Source organism: Neopelma chrysocephalum, unplaced genomic scaffold (genome assembly GCF_003984885.1).
Source record: "Neopelma chrysocephalum unplaced genomic scaffold, ASM398488v2 Primary Assembly neopelma1_22, whole genome shotgun sequence".
Classification (NCBI taxonomy): Eukaryota; Metazoa; Chordata; class Aves; order Passeriformes; family Pipridae; genus Neopelma; species Neopelma chrysocephalum.
The window spans coordinates 20409694-20429501 of record NW_020897689.1 but is presented as its reverse complement, the minus strand read 5'-3'; the positions used below and the strand labels follow the sequence as shown (position 1 = coordinate 20429501).

General features: G+C 40.5%; 1 protein-coding gene across 2 annotated transcripts in view; it reads right to left on the bottom strand.

The window, feature by feature from the left end:
- Window positions 1-7435: 7435 nt before the first annotated feature.
- Window positions 7436-19808, bottom strand: part of KLHL14 (kelch like family member 14) — a 64510-nt gene continuing 52137 nt past the window's right edge. For both annotated transcript variants that reach the window (XM_027674526.1, XM_027674517.1), the window contains 4 exons: window positions 14014-14204; window positions 13688-13846; window positions 10898-11055; window positions 7436-10152 (listed from right to left, as the gene is read on the bottom strand). In XM_027674526.1, the coding sequence (XP_027530327.1) occupies window positions 10012-10152; window positions 10898-11055; window positions 13688-13846; window positions 14014-14204 (649 nt within the window). In that variant the 3' untranslated portion in view covers window positions 7436-10011. The remainder of the gene's footprint in view (window positions 10153-10897; window positions 11056-13687; window positions 13847-14013; window positions 14205-19808) is intronic.

Here is a 19808-nt window from a genome sequence, read left to right as displayed (position 1 = left end):
TTATATATTTTTGTAACTAGTCTGGTACTAAAGAGATGAATGGAAAGACATGGTTTTACATTTGATTCTTCCATTGATATGGAACTGTGGATATAGGAATGAAAATTCTTCACTCTGATGAGTGAAGACAAAAAACTTGGCTACATCATCCTCATGAAAGCAGTATTTGATAAGTTGTCAGAAAATGAAGAGGACATGGGGCAATAACCCTGAGCGGGGTAGGACAGAGGATGGGGGAGGCCTGTGTGGCCAAATGAGGAGGTGTTCCATGTTTGTGCCACACCAGAACATAAGCTGCACCGCCTATTGCTGTACCTGTGTCCACGTGAACCTGTTGGAATGTACTGAATGACACCTCAGGCCCCACTGCCCTGGATGTGCAGCTGGAAGAGCTGTTAGGGAAGGTAGCAGCTCCCATCCAGCCCCTACACGTCCTTTATGGGCGTCCAGAGGGGGCTTGTGCATTGGTATGCAGTGGTACATTGAACATTGCTAAGGAATGTTCCAAGGCTCAGTATTACAGAAACAGCCATTAGCAGCAGAGCATGAAACATGTATCTAAAGCAGAATAAAGCAGTATGAAAACTCATGGTGAGCAAGCCCATAGCTGTAGGGCAAGACTGACTTAGGCTAAAATTTAACACAGTTTAGTGTAGCATCATTACATGCAGAATCGTCTCACCTGGTTATTCCTAGAAACTTCTTTTTTTTAGCTGTTTTTGCACTCACTGCATATCTCTGTCTGGCAGTTGCCTACATCGTGCTCTAAGGGGGTACTTGTTCAGACCTCAACCCCTGTGGCCATGGCAAAGGGAGGTAAAGGAGGCAAAACAGACCTTCCTAAAGCTCTTTGACAAAAGCCAAACGGACCTGACTTCACGCACATCAGCACTTCCAAGGTTACGTGCCCCAAAAATACCACTTACATTTTTGAGTCCTTTCACGTGCCTCAAAACAGCAGCCTGTGCAAATCTAGGGCTGTCTGCTTCACACTTAGGTAATCCATTTGCCGCAACTCAGATCTGGACATGAAAACATTGCTTCTGCAAGGGGGGCTGCTCTTTGTTCTCTCTTCACCGTGCCAAAAAAAGCCTGCCCTGAACACTGTGACAAAGGATTAGCTCAAGCTGAGGCCAGGCTTTAATGTAAATAGCCAGACAGAGAATAGAATGGCTTCTTTTATCAAACTTAACATCCCAAAGCTCTACTGATTTCATTGTCATTATGGTGGTGATTAATTTGACCCAGAGTACTGCCACCCACTGTTAAAGCCTTCGCTGCATCCCTGTTGATAGCTCTCATGACAGAGATTACAGTCTGCCACTGCGTTGTCCATAATTAGTACTTGTCAAAATGAGATTTGCCTATGGTAACCCACTGCCCATGAGAAACCCATTCAAAATTAAACATGCTTTGGAAAATTGAGGACAGTTCATCCTCTAATTGGAACCAATGAGTACAGAATGACAACTCTTTTTTCTCATCTATTAAGTGTTGTTCCACGTCTTAGAAATGATTTTGTGAGTTCTCTCCATAGCTATCAATAAGTGTCCTCTGGTGAAGTAGGAGGGTATCGATTCTGTTCTGCAGCTGGGTCCTACAATGTTTGTACAGTTAATTCCCTAAAGCAATGTAGTTTAATTGCTTCATCTGAAACAGGAATCAGGTCAGGGCACAGTGGCCATCCCTGACACATGGACGATGCCAGCCCTACTGCCATCCTGGAGCGACAATGGGCCCTGGGGAAGGCAAGGGTTGGGCACAGCCTGGGGAATACTTTGTGCCAGGGGTGACACTGGGAAGGGGGCATTTGCATGAGCTGTCACATATTTCCAGGTAGTGGAGGGGAGAGAAAGGAGTGAAGCTACACAGCCCTTGGCCTTCCCCATGGGCTAGCATAGAAATGTGAGGTTTATAGTGATTGAGGTGTAGGCTAGTCCAAGGCTTCATTCATCGACTTTTTTGGTTAGACTAGACATGGAGTCTACTACACAATTCAGTTTGCAGGCCAAGGCTACAACCCTTTGAGATTTTCTCCAATGTAAGAGGAATGGACAGTGATATTGCAACCCTGAATGCAAAGACTCAGTATCCAGATTGCAACAAAAGGTTTTCTGATTAAACTCTGAACTACAGGGCCAGGAATGGATTAAGTATCCAAGTTGGAATCAAGTGAAGTTGATGTCCAATGACATTTTTCACATGACAAACAGGAGAGCTGGTGTTTTTCAGAAGCATGAATAGATACAGTTATGAAAAAATTGCCTTAAGTGACCACCTAAAAACAAGAGGAGGGGATCCAGAGCATGACACCCTCGTGCTAGTCAAAACAGACTGCTGTTGGAGAAATACATCTTTTCATTTCAGGTACTGGCAGTGCTCAGTAGCTCTTGAAACCAGTGGAATATATCATGGCAAAAGTGAATGCTTGGAGAATAATTCACAAGAGGTGATGATGTGCCAGACATAATTCTTCACCAGTGTCTTTCATTTTATTCCACTAGAAGAAGCAAAAGAGCTTAAAAGACAACAGTAATTTTTTTTCTGAGTGCCCAACCACTGATAAAAGTGCTACACTTTCCTACAGCAGGTTAATTAATCTTTACGCAGTCCTGTATGTAAACTCCATTCACTAAAGTTTATTGCACTCCCTACCTGAATCTTGCACAGTCAGATAGCAGCTTTCATCCTTATCTTCAGTGGAAGTGCTGTTAAGAAGTGGATGTTTTGTCTTGAATATTGCCAAAATATCAGTCTGATCTGTTCTGTCCTGGGCAAGTTACAAGGAGGCTTCCTAGGGACAGAAAGACCTCATTGCAAAGCTTTAGTCTATTGCAACTGCAATAAACTACTGCACTACTGTAAGTTAGACAGAAACCTCCTGGTCTTCTCTGCACTGGTCAGTGTACAGCTGAAGATGTGGGCCAGCTGGAAATCAGTTAAAAACGGAAAATCAGACTGCTAATAGATGTAAATTCTATAGTCGGGGAGGAGAGACTGGGTCACAGGTTTAGAGAAAACTGAAGACTGGTAGTCTGAGTTTGCAAAAACAAAGCTGTTGCAAAGAGTGGGAATAAACAGTTCTCCTTAATCACTGAAAGCAGGAGAAGGAAAAGCAGCTTTGAAGGTTCTGTCATTTGTAAAAATTTTAGATTATTTAATTATGGATTTTCATTTTTAGAAAATATTTGTTTTCTATTTTAGGTTCTTCCTGGAATCACCTCTTTGAACTAATGAGACATTTAAGCTAGACATTAGGAAGCATTTTCTAATGATGACGATGACTGCATCCCGTCACACATTGCTACGAAGGTTAGGCAAGTCAGCAAAGGTCTGCTGGGAGCAAGCGGGCTGGACATCGCTGACCCCGCCGTGGTGTGGGGGAGGCGGGGGATGACCTTGGCAACCGCCAGTCAGTCCTGTGCCCTATCACTCTGGCAAGTCTGAAGATTTACTTTCACCCTGAAGGTAATCAGTCAGTCGTGATTTTGACCTACAGTTTAATGTGCTCTCTTACTATAGTTACAGACATCCTCCTTCTGGTTATGCTCCCTGCTGTGACTAATGGCATCTTTGCAGTTAAAGAGGTGGTTTTTAAAGAAAAACATCCAAGTTTCAGTGCTGTTACTGAGTTTATGGTTTTAGCAAAAACAGTGGCACAGCTGTCCTTGCTATGGCCTGTGAACTTGACATTTTTTGGCTGCAAATGTATACATGTGCATTTATACACCTTTCTCAAAACCCCTAAATATACAGGAAGCAAGAATTTTTCTGTTACTGTTTGTGCGATGGATCATTGGTCTTGGTATTCGTTATTCACAGTGAAGTACATTTTAAGTTCAGCCTCCACTCGTGCAAAATAGTCTTGGTCAGCCGAAGTTCTTTGAAAACTGAATTATTTTGCACAAAATAAACAAAAACAAAAATGAAAATGAATTTGCAAAGAATGGAAGATGTTTAAGGGTAACATGAGGAACCATTTCTTAAACATAAAACCATAAGGATTTCAATGATATTTTGTGAAATAACTCAACCATTCATAACTATTCCTTTTTAAAACACTGCAATGATTGAAGGCAATTTTCCAAACTGAAGAACGGTTTTTTAGATTAAATGATGAGACCACTTTAAACAAATTCAATTGATTTTTTTGTCTGTGTAGATGCTGAAAAAAAATTGTGAAAATGCTACATTTGTTTAAATCTCCTTCCCTGGTTTTCACTTTCTAAATAGGTTCCTTGTATCTATTCACCTCTAAACCCAATTAAACTCAAGGGCAGCAAATCACAAAAGCTAATGCTATTTGACCAAAATTTCTACTCTGTGTGGCAAGAAAATCAGTGGAAAGTAGCTCAAGTTTTGCTTTTCTTTGCTATATAAGACTGCAGATGTAATTTGGATACTAAGTGGAGTTATTGTACAATCATGTTAGATGCCCTGTTCTCATTCAATATGTGGAAGGTAACAGAGTACCTCTGTTCTTCAAGAAAGGATCAATGACAGAAGGGTAGTTTTCTGCTGCAGGGAAAAGACAGACAATTAGAAAATCACTCTTTGTATTCAATCTCTGTTTACACTGGTTGACCACATCTCTTGCAAGCGTGCATTCCTCTCTAGCTTCAGAAATACACGAATATATCAGCACCAGAAGTCTCCTCTCGTTTTAGTTTGCAATTCAGGATTGCTTTATTAATCAACGCAAGATGCATTCATTGAACTGGATTAATCCTGCATAAGTAATTTTGAAATTTCCTGCTGAAGTTATTTTTCATTTCTGGGAACAAATCATTTATTTGGATTTTCATATATCAGGATCACAGAGATTTGCCACAGTCAGATTTTAATTTTAGTTACATCTGAGCTGGCTTATATATTAGGGCACATAGTTTTGCATGAGAGCATCTTCTAAAATCTGTAATTGGTGTGGAACACTGACATGCACAGAATACATCTGACAAGGTCCAGAGAGTTAGGTTCAGTTTCGCTGATCAACATCTATGCTGCAGATTAACTGAATCTTTTATGGCATTACAAGCCCTCCAGAATTCATTAATGCGCTTTCCCTTCCTGCTAACTACTCTGACCTCCAGTGCTGCTGTCACTGCTTCCTTGGGCTGGACCTGAGAGGCTGAAACACTGACTCTTTTCCCCCTGCTGCACCAATAACAGAAATTAGAACGTGTATCTTATAACTACCCAGGAGTGCGTATGTTGGCAATTACTGTCTTGGCCTTGTGGCTCTGTTTGGGATTTCTGTCTCCTTTGTCTGTACCCAGAAAGCTCCATTCAAATTAAAATATGGACTCTCCCTTAAAGCTAGGGAACTTGAGTACTTTATTGATGAGTGATTATAATACAATAGAAACCGGTATAGATAATGAGGTTTGGCATGGATTTTTCTTCAGAAATTGGCTCACAGATGCAGCTAGCAGAGTAAATTATTGTATTAAAAGCAAGAAGGGGGACAAACACATGAAGGAAAGCAATGCCAGTTTTGGGAGGTGGGTGCACAGTATCTTCTAAGACAGTGCTATAATTAATGAAAGGCATATTTCTGAAATGCCATCTTTGTCATTCTTAAGGGCATGCGTACAGGTTGCAAGTCAGCAGCAACCCAGTCTTCTCACAGTTCTCAGGACCACAGGCTCAGAACCAGGGAAATGGCTTCATTCACCAGTCTGTTGTTTTCCAGGTCCAGTTCATCAGAGGTACCTAGGCAAGTTTGTCATGCTGAGGACAAAATGGGGAAGATTAGGGTTTGGCAGGAAGGACAACAGAGAAGGAGAACCATGGAACAGTCCATGTGTCCAGCTCCCAAAGATGACACTCACCAGAGGATCAGAAATGGAAAGGGTGCTTCTCTCCAGCCCAGTAGGGACCAGGAGTTGTTACTCATCTGCCCTTCTTGTGCTTTTCACCACCAGTGTCAATTCTCCTTCCTGGTCACAGGCATTGGTGTAGCTGGGTGCTCGCCACAGCCCAGGCACTGCAGAGGTGCCTCTGTGCATCTCCTTCATTGTTTTTGCTGTGCTGAAGTCCATGCATTGAAAGTTTGAACACTGCATCACCTAAGTACTCTGCAGATTTATCCTTGACAGCTAGACCACTGAAAATGATTTGCTGAATAGGAGCAGTATCATCACCAAGTGCTTATTTAGTTTAGTGTTTATCTCACATCCTCTTTTATTGCATTTTCTCATGTTTCTCTTCCACTCTTATATCAGCTCTCTTGTAATTTCTTTCCAGCCTTGCTCTGATATATGCTTCTCAGAAACCATCTTTGCTTTCCTCATTACTCCAGCCCTGACTTTCTCTGTGTCCACGATCCACAAGAACTTCACACCTTCTCCTCTCACAGGCTCGTTTTCTGTTCTTTCCTTTCATTTGTACCTCTTCTTTCTCACTTCATTCCCTTCCTTTCTAAATCATATCTCTGTGCACTGCTTCCAGCTTCTCCTCTTCCTTCTTCTCCCACATTACTTTAAAAAAAATGTATAAATCTCCCTTTCTTCCTTTGCTGAAATAAACTAATTAATGAAACAATCCTATTCACTGTGCTTTCTTATCGTAGTTGCTATTGGCTCACTTTTCCCTTCCTCACAAAAGATCTGAATAGGGCTGATTCCCTCTCATTAGAACAGATTCTTTCATTGTGCCGTCAGCCACCCCCCAGCAGAGCTCACACTTGCTGTAAGCATGGGGGTCAGGGACCACCTATCAGTTTGCTCAGTGCACCCACCTGGTTTGCATAGGGCGATTCTTCCATGACAAAGGTTGGTAGGTATGAATAAATAATGCATGTAGTAGTATAATAACTGGTATTGATGATGCTTCTGCTTCCTGGTAAAACCCCCTGCCTTTATCTTGTCTTTTCAGCACGGAAATACCTCTTGTCCCAACTCCTCTATCGCACACACATGCCAGCATTTCCCCTCCAAGAATGGAAATACCTATAGTTAGAAGGGTTAATTGCCACAGGAGGGGCATTTTGAAGAGGGATGAAGTTGCCACCACTAGCATTAAACTCCCCAAAGCAAGACTGGATTTAACAAAGCAGTGCCCTTTCCACTCGAGATAAGCTAAATTGGTTAGAGCGTGGTCTGAATAAACACCAGTGTTGTGGGTTTGATCCCTGTATGGGGATGGCTCGATTAGGCTTGTTGGTCCCTTCCAACTCTGACTATTCTGTGAAACCATGAGACAGAGGAACTGGGGAGCAGCGCAAGGCAGAGGCATTTCAGAGGCGTGCAATTGCTTCTGTGGTCAGAGCAGGCACACAAGTGGAGCTTTCCCTGCTGGAAGCACAGGACAGGCACTGTGCTCAGGGGAAGACTGACTCACTACAGACTGCATTTACAAGCACTGGGTAATGACACTTGGAAAACAATGAGGCTGTTATGTAACACCACAAAATAAAAGAAGTTTACACATCTGCATGATAAAAAAAGTTCCAAAGAATTTAATGTAGATAATATTTATACATACACTTTATAAGTCAGAATATGGCAGACAGTTGAATTAGTACATAAAGTTTTATTTAAAGTTTCCCCCCTACAAGCAAGCTTCATTTACACAGTCTAGTACTGTACAAAATTTACATTCTTTGTGTGACTTATTCAGTTAGCACTTTTTCCTTGGTCATGCCTTCCTGAAAGATAGAAAGATTTACATACAGTCCTCATAAATCTTTAAATTATCTTGGTAAAAAAAAGAACCACTTAAAAGGACAAGAAATATCCTTTAAAAATGGTACATTTTAGTAGAGACAGGTGACAGTCACTGTTTACTGGCAGACCTTTTAAATGTCATTCAAGGTTTCCTCATTTAGTATCTTAACAGTTTCCTTTTTATATATATTTATATTTATATACTTTCAGCAGGAAAGAAAAAAAAAGTCATGATTGCACCAAGTATATTTTACAAGGGATCCCTTGGATCTGAACAATATAAATAAATACAAAACCAACTAAGATTGCACTATATAGTAGAAATGGATTGAGATTTCAGGATATACACTCCACCTTTATGAGTTCCTTAGTGATGCTCACTGGAAAACTCCCCAATGGCACATTCAAATATTAGCATCTTCAGATAATGATTTCATTTAAACATTTTTTCCAGGCATGCGGCAACCTCATCAATTGGATTATTGCATTTGTGTGGTATCAGTCTTTACTGCATTACTCCAATTTTACAACTTGTGTAATTCTGCTGCAAGCAAGGGAGTTGCACTGCAATAAAACTGGGCTGATGCCAGAGAGAAACAGTCCCGTGGTATTTGCTCTCTGTTATTTATATTGCTCTCAAGCATCAATATATAGTGTAATTTCTGTGTACATTCACCGTTTTTATATTTTGCAAAGCAAATAATGAAGTCTTTCTCTCATCTATTGCCTCTGCAGCAGAAACCAACCTCCAGTAGTTGCCTGCTCCTTGCTTAATGCACTAGCATTAAATCCTGTCATGAAAGATATGCGCAGGGTTGAAAATGCAGGATCTGAGTGTCCTTTGCCTTTTATCCGGTGCAGCCAGCTACAACTAGGCAAATTAAAGGCCAGATATTCAGCTGACATAAAGTACATCCATTGGCTTCAATGGAGCAATGTCAGTTTATACCAGTGAAGAGGATGGTCCTGAGGGTGGATGCAGCACCAGTAAACCACAATAGAAGAATTATGCATATACTTTACTGAAGTGCAGATGATTATGTCTGTGAACATAATCATAGGTGGTGAAGAATCAGGCTCAGATTTTGTCACTGCTTTTGCAAAGCCAGGACAGAAAGGCATAAGCTTAACACATAGACAGTCTGATTTGTGCAAGCAACTATGAATTCATGAAGCAAGTTCTAAATGCTACTGGTCCCATGTGGTAGCATTCTGACTCGCTTTGCAATGTGTAAATAATTACACAGGCTATAAGGCAGTGGAAAGTCTAGCCTCATATTACTTTGGATCAATAGTAAAAATCTCTCAGAATACATCTTAAGATCAATCACACAGGACTACTTTAACTACTTAACAGCATCTCTCCAAAAATGTGCATAAGCATTTCAGAGTCCAAAGTAATAAATTTATAATTAAATGCAGTCTTCTTGTCTTTGGAAGCAACTAGCATGGATACTGCTATCTAACAGGTTACTGATAAGGAAGTAAGGTTTCTGGTACTTTGTTAAGTGGTCATAGAAATAACTTACTTTGCAAAGCCAGATTTTAAGGTATAGGACCCAAATTCTGTTATACAAATGTAGAAACAGTCATTTCATGTGATTTCAGGGAAATGACTCTGACTTTACACAAGTATGATTAGAAGAATTTGATCCTAATCCCTAAGCTGCTATTGCAAGAAGTGCTCTGTAAAGCATGGCTTTCATTGTAGTCTGCTTTCTGCTGCACTTACAAATGGGGACTTTGAAGGCAGAGTGTATTAGTTGCCAAGCTGTGCAAAAACTGAATGATATTTCTTTACCTTTTATAATCTTCTGATGCTGTGTTGCTTGCAGAGCATGTGAAGCAGCTGTAGGTTAGGATTACAAAGGAGGAGACAATTCTGCAATGCAGTGTGAGCTTTTCACTATCTGAATTCTGAAGCATTCATGAAAACAACATCCTCATGACTTCAACACAGATCACATGCAGGTAGATACAATACTGATCTTGTCTCTTCAGGCTGTATTTGAACAGTTAGCCATCTTTTTTTTTTTAAGTTAAATTTGACGTGAGGAGTATCTCTGCAGCAGGAAAAGTTTAAATCAGTCTGAAATGGCAGTCTGTCAGCATGTAATGTTCGGTGTGTTTTAGTTACTTGCTTCATAAGACACCGGCACCTATCTGAGATGGAACAATGCTTGGGTTTTCCTTTCTTTTAGTTTGCTCCTAAAGCATAAATACGGAATGAGGGGTCCATTATGGTAGCTTTGTTTTAACAGGAATTCTGTTCTAATAAAATATTTACGTCACCTGTCATTATTTTCCCAAATGCAATCAGTGTTCATGTGAGTGCTCCTGATTATCACTTGTTGTATGGTACGCAGGCTGGCAATACCACAGTTGAGCAGGCAGGTCCTGCAAGTGGCTCTGCAACATCTCCTTCTAGCTCTGTCCAAGTCCCTTTCTCAGGACTATAGCAAATAGTAGAAGATTTGTAGGCTCCCTGTAGTAGAACAAAATGTCATAGTAAATGTGGCTTTGGTAAAATCCAAGTCACACATCTGCTCTAAAGAGGTTTGAAAGTGGCTCATGGTTTTGAGCTCTAACTTAGAAGTCCTTCAAGAGGTTTGGTTTTCATATGGGTTGAGCATCTAGCCTCTGCAAATCAGTCTCCTTTACAAGTGCCTCATAAGCAGAGCTATAAGCATATAGTCTTGTCAATCACATTTTCAAAATTCCATCTTTTTATATTAGTCCATATCAGTGAATACAGTCTGATAATAACTTATCTATGGTTCTATTCTTAAGCTCCGCCAGGGGAGGTTTAGGTTGGATATTAGGAAGAAATTCTTTACAGAGAGGGTAATCAGGCATTGGAATGGGCTGCCCAGGGAAGTGGTGGATTCCCTGTCCCTGGAGGTTTTTAAGATGAGACTGGATGTGGCACTTAGTGTCATAGTCTAGTAACCACAGTGCTAGTGGGTCAAGGGTTGGACTTGATGATCTCGGAGGTCCTTTCCAACCTGGCTGATTCTATGATTTTATTCTGTGATTCTATTCTTATCTAAATAGAAAAACACAAAGGGGGAAAAACACTCCATGTTCTCCACTGAAAGCTGAAAACCAACCCAAAACCTACCCCTGCAGCTACCTCCCCCTCTCATCTCCTCTCCATCCCGAGTATTAAATGGACTTGTTGCAAGAACTCAGAAGAAATAGAAAGGTCATTGCAGAAAGCAGGTACTCACCATACTCCAGCTGTAGCCTCCTACAAGATAAATACTGTCTTCAAGGACTGCGCAGCCAGGGCCACTGCGACCCTCCAGAATAGGAGTCTGGAGGATATTCCACTGGTCACCTTTTGGATCGTAGCATTCCACAAGCATTACGTCAAGATGGGAGAAACCTGGATGAAGGCATTGAGAGCACAGAACATGCTATGTTATGACATACTGTTTTATTATTCATTTTATTGTTAAATTGATTAAACTACAGTTACAATTATATTATTATAGCATTATAAACCTTTTCTTTTAGAAGATATTGCCATATACATTTAAGCCAACTTCTGTAACAATAATGCCTCATTATTTCAGTTTAAATAAATCTGTTGAAGGTTTTTACTATTAGTTCTACAGTCTTCTACAAATCATGAGTACATATAAAACCTGGCCACTTCAGAAAAAACTCATTAATAACTTATCAGCAATGCAATCAGATTCAAGGAATAGTCTTCCTCATCTATCAGTGTTAATACAAGTTTGAACACGTGGGAAAAGACTGTCCTGGCAGTCTTTCTCAAAGGTCAGCAGATCTAATCTATTCAAAAGTCAATAGATGCCTCTTGGTTTCAGAGGGACAAAGTCCTTAGCACGATGGACATGATGTGCAGGACCAGTTTCAATTTTCCAGCTGATTTAAGGTATACCCTAAAGCACGCAGCTGTGATAAAGTCCTTAAGGCAACAAAAAAGGTAACCACAGAAACAGTGGTCCCATCCCTCCCTGACAGGCCGAAAAACGCTCCAAGCAGTTGCTGCTTTCTGATCACCAAAAGGCAGATGGGTCTCAGCTCAAGAATCTCAAACTGTATTCATTAATATGAGTTAAGTGAGCTGAACACGGACATAGAACACAGGAGTCCTGGTTCCTGCTCCAATATTTAGGCATTTCCCTATCTCAAATTACTTTCTTTATCAGAGCACTGCAGTAAAACTATGACTTTCTTAATATGCTGGGATGCTTTACTTGACACTACTGCCTTCTCTTCAAGGTATGACAGCAAAGAGAAGTAAGATTTTCTGCAAAAAGGGTATTGGTGATATCGGCAATTCACAATGATGCTTCTTGCTAGAATATTATTTATGTCAGGAATGAACAGCTAATTTGAAATAATTTTTTGTTGCTGTAAGGTTTTCAAGAGGCCACTGCTGTGCACCCAGAATCTGTCCAAAGCTCTGTAACAAACCGCAGTATGCACATGACTGGATGTGATAAATGCACTGCTAACACTACTATGCAGATCCAACTTCACAAAGAACGGCTTTTCCATGGAGCCCTGCTATTCCCTGCTGGTGGAGAATTTGCAGCATTTCATTTGCACTTCAGTCCTCTCCCTCCTCCCTTTCCTTGCATTCCTTCCTTTTGTTTCACTGTACAGAAGAAACCAGTTTTCCAAAAGGCCCTTCTACCAGACAGCCATGACCTTCTAGAAGCCTGGATGTTAAATACCTCTCACAACAATGAGCAGTTCATACATAACAAAGGCATCTAGGGCAACAGCTGTAGAGGCAAAAATATAATGTTCATTAGAAATAGGTGAATCTGCAGGAAAAGAAAGCAGAAGACAGGAAGGAAGTAATTCAAGGCTATGCAAACCAAAACATGTGCTTTAACTATAGGAGAGATGTGACATTTTTTACTTTTGTAGGAGGAAAAGCCAATACTGCGGAACTCTGTAACCTTTGCAAAATTTGCAGGTGTTCCTGTGCAAGCAGCTTTTACCCCCTTCACCCTCTAAGGTCCAGTCCAGAAACACCCATCACAACTGGGTGTGGAGAACAGAGGTGCAGCATCCATGAACCTGGTTGCAGGGGTTTATGCACCCATACTATTTATCAGGAAGATTTACATCTGAGACTTTGTCCCCTACATGCTCCACAGAACTCAGATCTCCAAAAGCAGCATGTGGCTTTACAGTTTCATGGGGACCCAGGTGCCAGAGTCATACATGGCCTGGTGTTACTGGCAGTTAATGTTACTTTTTCTTTTGTATTACAATTTTCTCTTTTGTTCTTGAGAGTCTTTTTCTTTTTTTAAGTAAGAAAGGAGAAAGAAGAAAAAACATGAATATAAACTGTCAAATATTGTCACAGGACAAAGGAGTAGAGCTGTGCTTTTTGTCTAAGTGGCTGGATTAAGCAGCATCTCTTTAGCAGTAACAGCAATGACATGTAGGCATTAAGACAAAAATACCAGATGCCTCAGCAGTAGTTATTTTAATATGAGACCTTTTCAAAAGATGAAAACAAGAGACCTCTAAAAAGAATTATAATTAACAAGCTACATTTAATACTAAAAAGGGATCTAAAGAGCCTAGTCCTAATATTTAATGGCTGGAAGTTTGCTTCTTTTTCTCTTCATTAAATAAGGCGCTTGTTTGTGTGTGTTGCTCTGAATAAAGCTCTCTTTAACTGCACACTTTGGAAAATGATTTACAAAGGAAAATATTGCTGGTACTTTCGGGTCAAAGAATAATCTGTTTGTTTCATTGAATTCTTGGTAATGACAAATTGTCCATGCCGTTGAGTAATGGAAGCTCCCATTTTTATTATCTAAAGCATTCATTACTCATATATTTAATGTACTGTTATAATTTTAAAATAATTTGCATAAAATGTTTTTAAAATTGCTGGCTCAAGTGTCCTGTTAAATTGTATTGCTTGGTTTTAAATGTATTTAAGAATGACTGTCTAACAGAAATATTCTTTATCAGAGATGTGGGACACTGAAATGCTTTTTTGCTATTAAAAATGTGACCTTTCAAATGGTTTCCTCCAATTGCATACAGTCGATCATTCATTACGGCCAAAGTGTGGATTGCTCGTTTTGTGTTCATGTCCTGTTTTCGGGCCCAGACGTCCATCACAGGGTCATAGCAGTACAGCCAGGGGACATATTCTCCATTGTGAACACCTCCTGCAAAGTAAATACATATCAGTTAATTAATGTAAATAAAGATGTTGGCTGCAGCAGGAATTTAATGCTCTGGTTTCGGGATCTGTTTTTTTTGTTGGTTTTTTTTTTTTGGTGGTTTTGTGTTGGTTTTTTTTTGTTATACAGCAGGAATTACACAAGACACTGGCCTGAAATATATATCTTGCCATTGTGAACGGCTCCTGCATGGGCTGCCAAAGGTTGCGGTAACGAAGATACGTAACGCCACTCGTTTGTTTCCAGGTTGTAGCACTCAACGCTGGACAAGTAGCCAGTTTCATTTCTTCCACCGATTACATACAAGTTCTTGTCAAGGCGACAGGCATAGAAACTGGCTCTCCTGGAGGACAGGGCAGAACAAAACAAAACAAGCCAACAACAAACCAATTAGCCATGTCAACTAATTTTTTCCCCTCTACAGTTGACTCCCTGAACTAAGATAGCTGCTCCTTCAATTGCTACTTCAGAGAGAAGTGTCCAGGAGTTTCATATGCTTACAGCTATCCTAGAGACGTCTGCTTTGCTAATCAAATACACAATCCACATCAAAAAAAAACTTCATTTTTTTGTGTCAAAACAATTAGGCACATATAAACCTGGCAGAAAATACCCCTTTTCAAAGCTGTTTGTTGCTTTTTCACACCCGTGAAAGATAAAAAGGTGCTCATTAATGTTTGGGGCATTACCTTGTAAGGGATATAACAACTCAGTAAGACAAAGTGAAAAATGAGATAGATAATGTAACAATAATAAATTATCTTGACATTCACTTTCTTTATGGTCCTTCAAGGGTCATTGTTCCCAATTTACTAAGAGAACCACATCATCAAAATTTTTCTTCAATTATCATTTTTTTCTTCTTTCTGCAGTACTGCAAATAGAACAACTTTCCTTATGCTAGCCACAACACTACATATGTGCCCTTTAACTCAAAAGAGATCTGTCTCCTTCAAACTAACTCTGAGAAATGTTTTAGCCACCTGTCTGCTTTCACATGCAACTCAGGTGTACAGGAAAAGAATTAATTTTTCTGGCCAGGACTGCTAGGCATATATTAGTTTGTCTTCCTGATGCCTCCAGAATTAATGGTGAGTGTTTGTTGCTGAAGTAAAAATTGAGCAGCAGACGATTTTGAAAGACCCTGTTTGGTGTAATCCACTTTTAGGGGAAGCTCACTAGATCATTCAGCAGCGGGAAGGTTTGCTAGAATAGAGACCTTTAATTTTCATCTGCAATTATGTGAGAAACAAAAACTGCAAAAGAGCACAACTGGGCTAGGATGAAGAACTGTAATAAATATTGAATGACAAGAACTGTCAGTCCCAACATGAAATTTTCTCCTGGGTGAAACCAGAGTGACGTGGGAGCCCAGAGATGAGCAGGCAGGTCAGACACGGCAAGGTGTAGCTCTGAGAGCTCCTGGAAAGGAGGCATACTGGAGTGTGGCTGCAGCTTTCCAAACCCTACTCCATGGCTGTCACAGGCGCTCTGGTTCCTGCCCAGGTGGCCGAATTTGAATCTGGGAGTAGCTGCATATTGCACCCCTGAATCATTTGGTAAGTCCTGGGGGCTTGATGGTTGCCTGCACCACCAAGGACTTGAATCCGCAGACCACTGCAAAGCATTTGGGATGAGCAGTGGTCCACCTACAGAGCACAACACCCTCAGTTAACATCTTTGGTATGTCTCAACTCCTCCCAAGGCATCCCAATAGTCATCCCATGACCAGGTGAGCTAGCAAAGTCTGGTGTGCCCTGTCTCTAACCTGCTATCTAGCCAGGGACATCTTGGGAGCATTTTCCAGTGAAGGCAGGAATAAGATTTCTCTCTTTTACACAGCTATCTATTTTCACAAAATTTGTAGAGTACTTTAACATTTTAGAGAAATCTCCCTCTTTGTTAAAAATGTCTGAGACTGGCTGGTGCTTTATAAGTTGGAAGAGAAGTCAGGCAGACACCAAGATAGAGCCACGGAAACAGCAGGGCTGGCTGGGCATTCAGAGAGCAGGTTTGACACAATGCTGCCTGTTCCTGACCTTACTTTTTGGATTTGGTGCACACCTGACAGGGCTCCTCACCAGCCTGAGCACCTCCTGTCTACTTTGCTTTCACCTTGCCCGCACATGGGTAGCTTGGACGGTATGGGACAGCACTCCTTGCTGAATGGGGGTGAGAACTCCACCACGAGGATAAGACTACTGAAAAAAACCCTATGCAAATAGGAGGACAGGAATACTGCTAAGTGCTCCAAATCAAGTGACGAATTAAATAAGACCATTTAATTTATCTGTCAATGGGCAGATAGAAGCTGATGGCATATATTGCTCCGCATGGTCGGGCAGCAAATTGTGCATATATGTTTTTAGCCTGATTTTCTATGGAAACAAAGCTTACTTGATTACACTGTACATGTACCCATGCCTGCCTGACTATTATCTCCTCAAAAAAACCCCATTGGCTAATTTCACTCTAATCTGACAGAGGGTATAGGTATTACAGGCAAACAAGTGCTTATAAGCTTTCTGAGAATATGTGAAGGGCCAGAGGCAAGACAGCCCACAGCTTCCCCAAAAGTAGGAAAAGCTGCAGGGATCACCTCCTATTACACATCAGAGATCATGCATAGGCAGGCATACATTCCCCAATGCTCCTGTGTCCAGCAGCCACAAAGCACAAATCCACAGGGTCCCTGTCACCAGTGCTCCCACATCCACTCCTCTGTCTTTGTGCCCTTCTCTGATGAACCCATTAACAAACTGCTCTCAGCACATTTGGTAGTTTCGGGGTTTTTGTTTGTTTTTTTTTGTTTGTTTTGCCTTTGTGTGGTTTTTTTTTTTTTGGTTGTTTTTTTTTTTTCCAGTTCAGGTTTAATAAACAGAGATAGGTACAACTTCCAGGCATTATTCCATTAACTAGGATTTCACTGGCAATATTCTGTACGTGTACTCCTGGTTTCATCCACACAGTGTCACTATAAGGAGCAAAAATGAAAGCATCAGCACGCTTCAGTCTTCTGCTTGAATGTGAACATTCACTCAGTAGCTCCTGTCACAAATATTTTAAGCTTTTTGGTTTTTACTTTTCAATGATACAGTGTCTAAGGGCATGCTGTTACAGTGTGTAAGGGCATGCTGTCAAGTGATGATTTTTAAATTGCTGTAAAATGTGATTCAGATTAAAATATAATACAGCAATCTTTGCATGGCAACTTTCCCCACAATACTGAGAAGACACTATCCGTTCTAATCAGATAACTGGAATGCACCTCAGGATCTGAATATGGACAATAAGACAATTATTTTGTGATTTTCTTCAGAACTTGCAGGTACTCAATGTTCACTGGTCTCTGAAATGCTTTTCCTTCACACCCCTTCACTCAACCATCAACCCAACCAACTTCTTCTTTCAAGTATACACACATAAAAGGGAAGATTTTCTTCCTGATTTTCACAGATGATTAATTTATGCCCTGAAACACTAAACAGAACTATCAGTGTGAGATTTAAAACTACCAGTGCTATTACTGATCATTGCAATATCTGGACCTGATTTCAGAGTCACTTATTGAGTATATGCTTTGCATTTTAAAAATAAATATACTTAATAGCGGTAAACATTGCTACTATTAAAGTTGAAGACAAAAATAAAATGTGAAATTGTTTTATTTCTTTTTCTGTGCCTACTTTTTTCAGTTCACTCAGCCTCAGAGAGTACACTGACCTGCTCACTTCCCACTTCCACTTGTGCTTCTTTAGAACCTGGTACAATGCTGTGCTTTTTGCTGGACTTTAAACAGAAACTTTTAATTCATAATATAAGAAAAAACAAGGTGTTTTAAATGTTATTTTGTTCCACACACCTTGAACAGCTCTGTGCTGAGCTGGCAAGATGCAACAGTTCTGACTGAGGTGTCCAGCTGAGGCTCACACCACAAGTTCAGATACAACTGCTACAAAGACTGTACTAGTCTCACTGATTTGTTCTCCAAAAAACATCCCATTGTTATGGCATCATCAGGGAGATGTGTATTTCCAAGCTTATGAGTCATTTGCTGGTTCTCTAAACAACAAACTTCTGAAAATAGTACATACTTTTCAAAAGCATCTATTTTTGAGATGTTCTTCAAATAAAAAGAAACCAAACTTGGCTTTAAAGAAAATACACTGACAGCACTGAATCCATAATGGGATTAGACTTTTCTTTATAGCTCATACAGTAAAATCAATCAGATAAGGATTTTGGCATATGAGATAAAAGTTTACTTATCAAATATTTCATATAGATTCTCGACTTGATAATATACTGCCTGTGAATGAAACCCACATTTACCTGGCAGTCATTTCAAAGGAGCTATTATAATCCATCCAGCCAATTATTCTCAGACTAAAATTCCTAAGTAGGTTTTGACTTGATGGACCATAATGGCTCAAAAAAACCCCATCAAACAGTCTGTCTTGTTAATGGTGCCTGTATTATGCCAACAGAGACAGGGCATGATCCTGTACTCCTAGGAGGGAAAAATAGCCTGTTGACTTTAATGGGAGCTTTATCTGACTAAAGGAGCTGGGAAAGAAAGCTGCATAAAAGCTCCCTCTTATTTGTACCATCTTCTAAAAACTGGGCCAGTCCCTACCTCTGAAGGCTGCAACAACTTTGAGGAAGTCATTAGGGATGAGCAAATACACCATCAAAAACATTTTGGAAAGTGATTTGAAAATCCCTGTTTTCCAACAATAGCCCCAATGCTTAGGAGCCTTTAAAGAAAGAAAAGGGGCAAGCCTACGAGCTATGTATCCTGGACAAAAGAGGTGATAATTAGCGTTGTCATAGTAAAAGTCCCTTGCAGAAGGAACTATGTATGAGTATTCCATTACTTTTAAATAACAGTGCAAGGAGCTGAGATGCTAATACTTTACAGTTTATTACCAGGCAGCTCCGAAGCAAGCACAATGCATAGCTGAATTTCTTACTCTTTGCTGACTGTTTCCACCAGAGCACAAGGCAAGTCATATGCCACACGACTTTCTAATGAAACACAACTGGCCAATGTGGAGGTGGAAAACCTCTCACTGTCTCCCTTCTCCAACCCTCAACTACCTTCTTCTGCCTTCTGAGCTTTGGCAGCCAAATAAACCCAACAGTTCAGCCAGCCGCACATGCCCTTCAGGAATTCTGCTTGCAGATATACAGAGGGCTTAATTAGGACACAGATTAGGCTCCGCGGAAGAGCTTCAGGCTTGGTACAAACACTAGTCAGTCTCCCGGTTCACCGAAGATGACCTGCATGGTGATGAGCAATCTGATGCTCAGCTTCTGTCACCCCTCTGCCAACACCTGAGCCAGCGGTGACAGTCTGGGGAGCAGAACCCTCTGTTTTAAGGTAACAGTCAGAGCTGTGAGGTTATCAGTGCTGGCAGGAGTGAGGGAGAAGGCTGGGGGCTACCAAAGCAGGGTCACCACTGCTGGGCTAGCTCTATTAACAACAAAAAAAGAATTTTAGTAAAGGATTTTTAAAGTAAAAGATGACATTATTAATAAAGCCAGAGACTATAATGCACTGTGATGCTCTTTTTTATCTCTATTTTTACAGGTAATTTTGGCAGTGCACTCAGCTTCAACAGGGAACCTGCTCAGAACTGCTCCACTTGCACTTTTCTGTGCACTGGTAGAAAGCAGTATTTTTTTGTGACAAACATCACATGTGGGTCTGCATAAGGATTTAGGTCAATCAAACTGAATCCCAAACAAAGGTCCTTCTAGAATTCTGCAGACTGACATTTTACCTCTGGAAATTTGAAAAGACAGCCATATTTTCATGCATCTCATAATACACACCTCGAATCACAATGCTGCACTGAAATCAATATATTTATGACTGCCAGACACCTGAATACTGTGGACAGTCAACAAAGAAAGAGCTATAATACTGACAGCACATAGAATA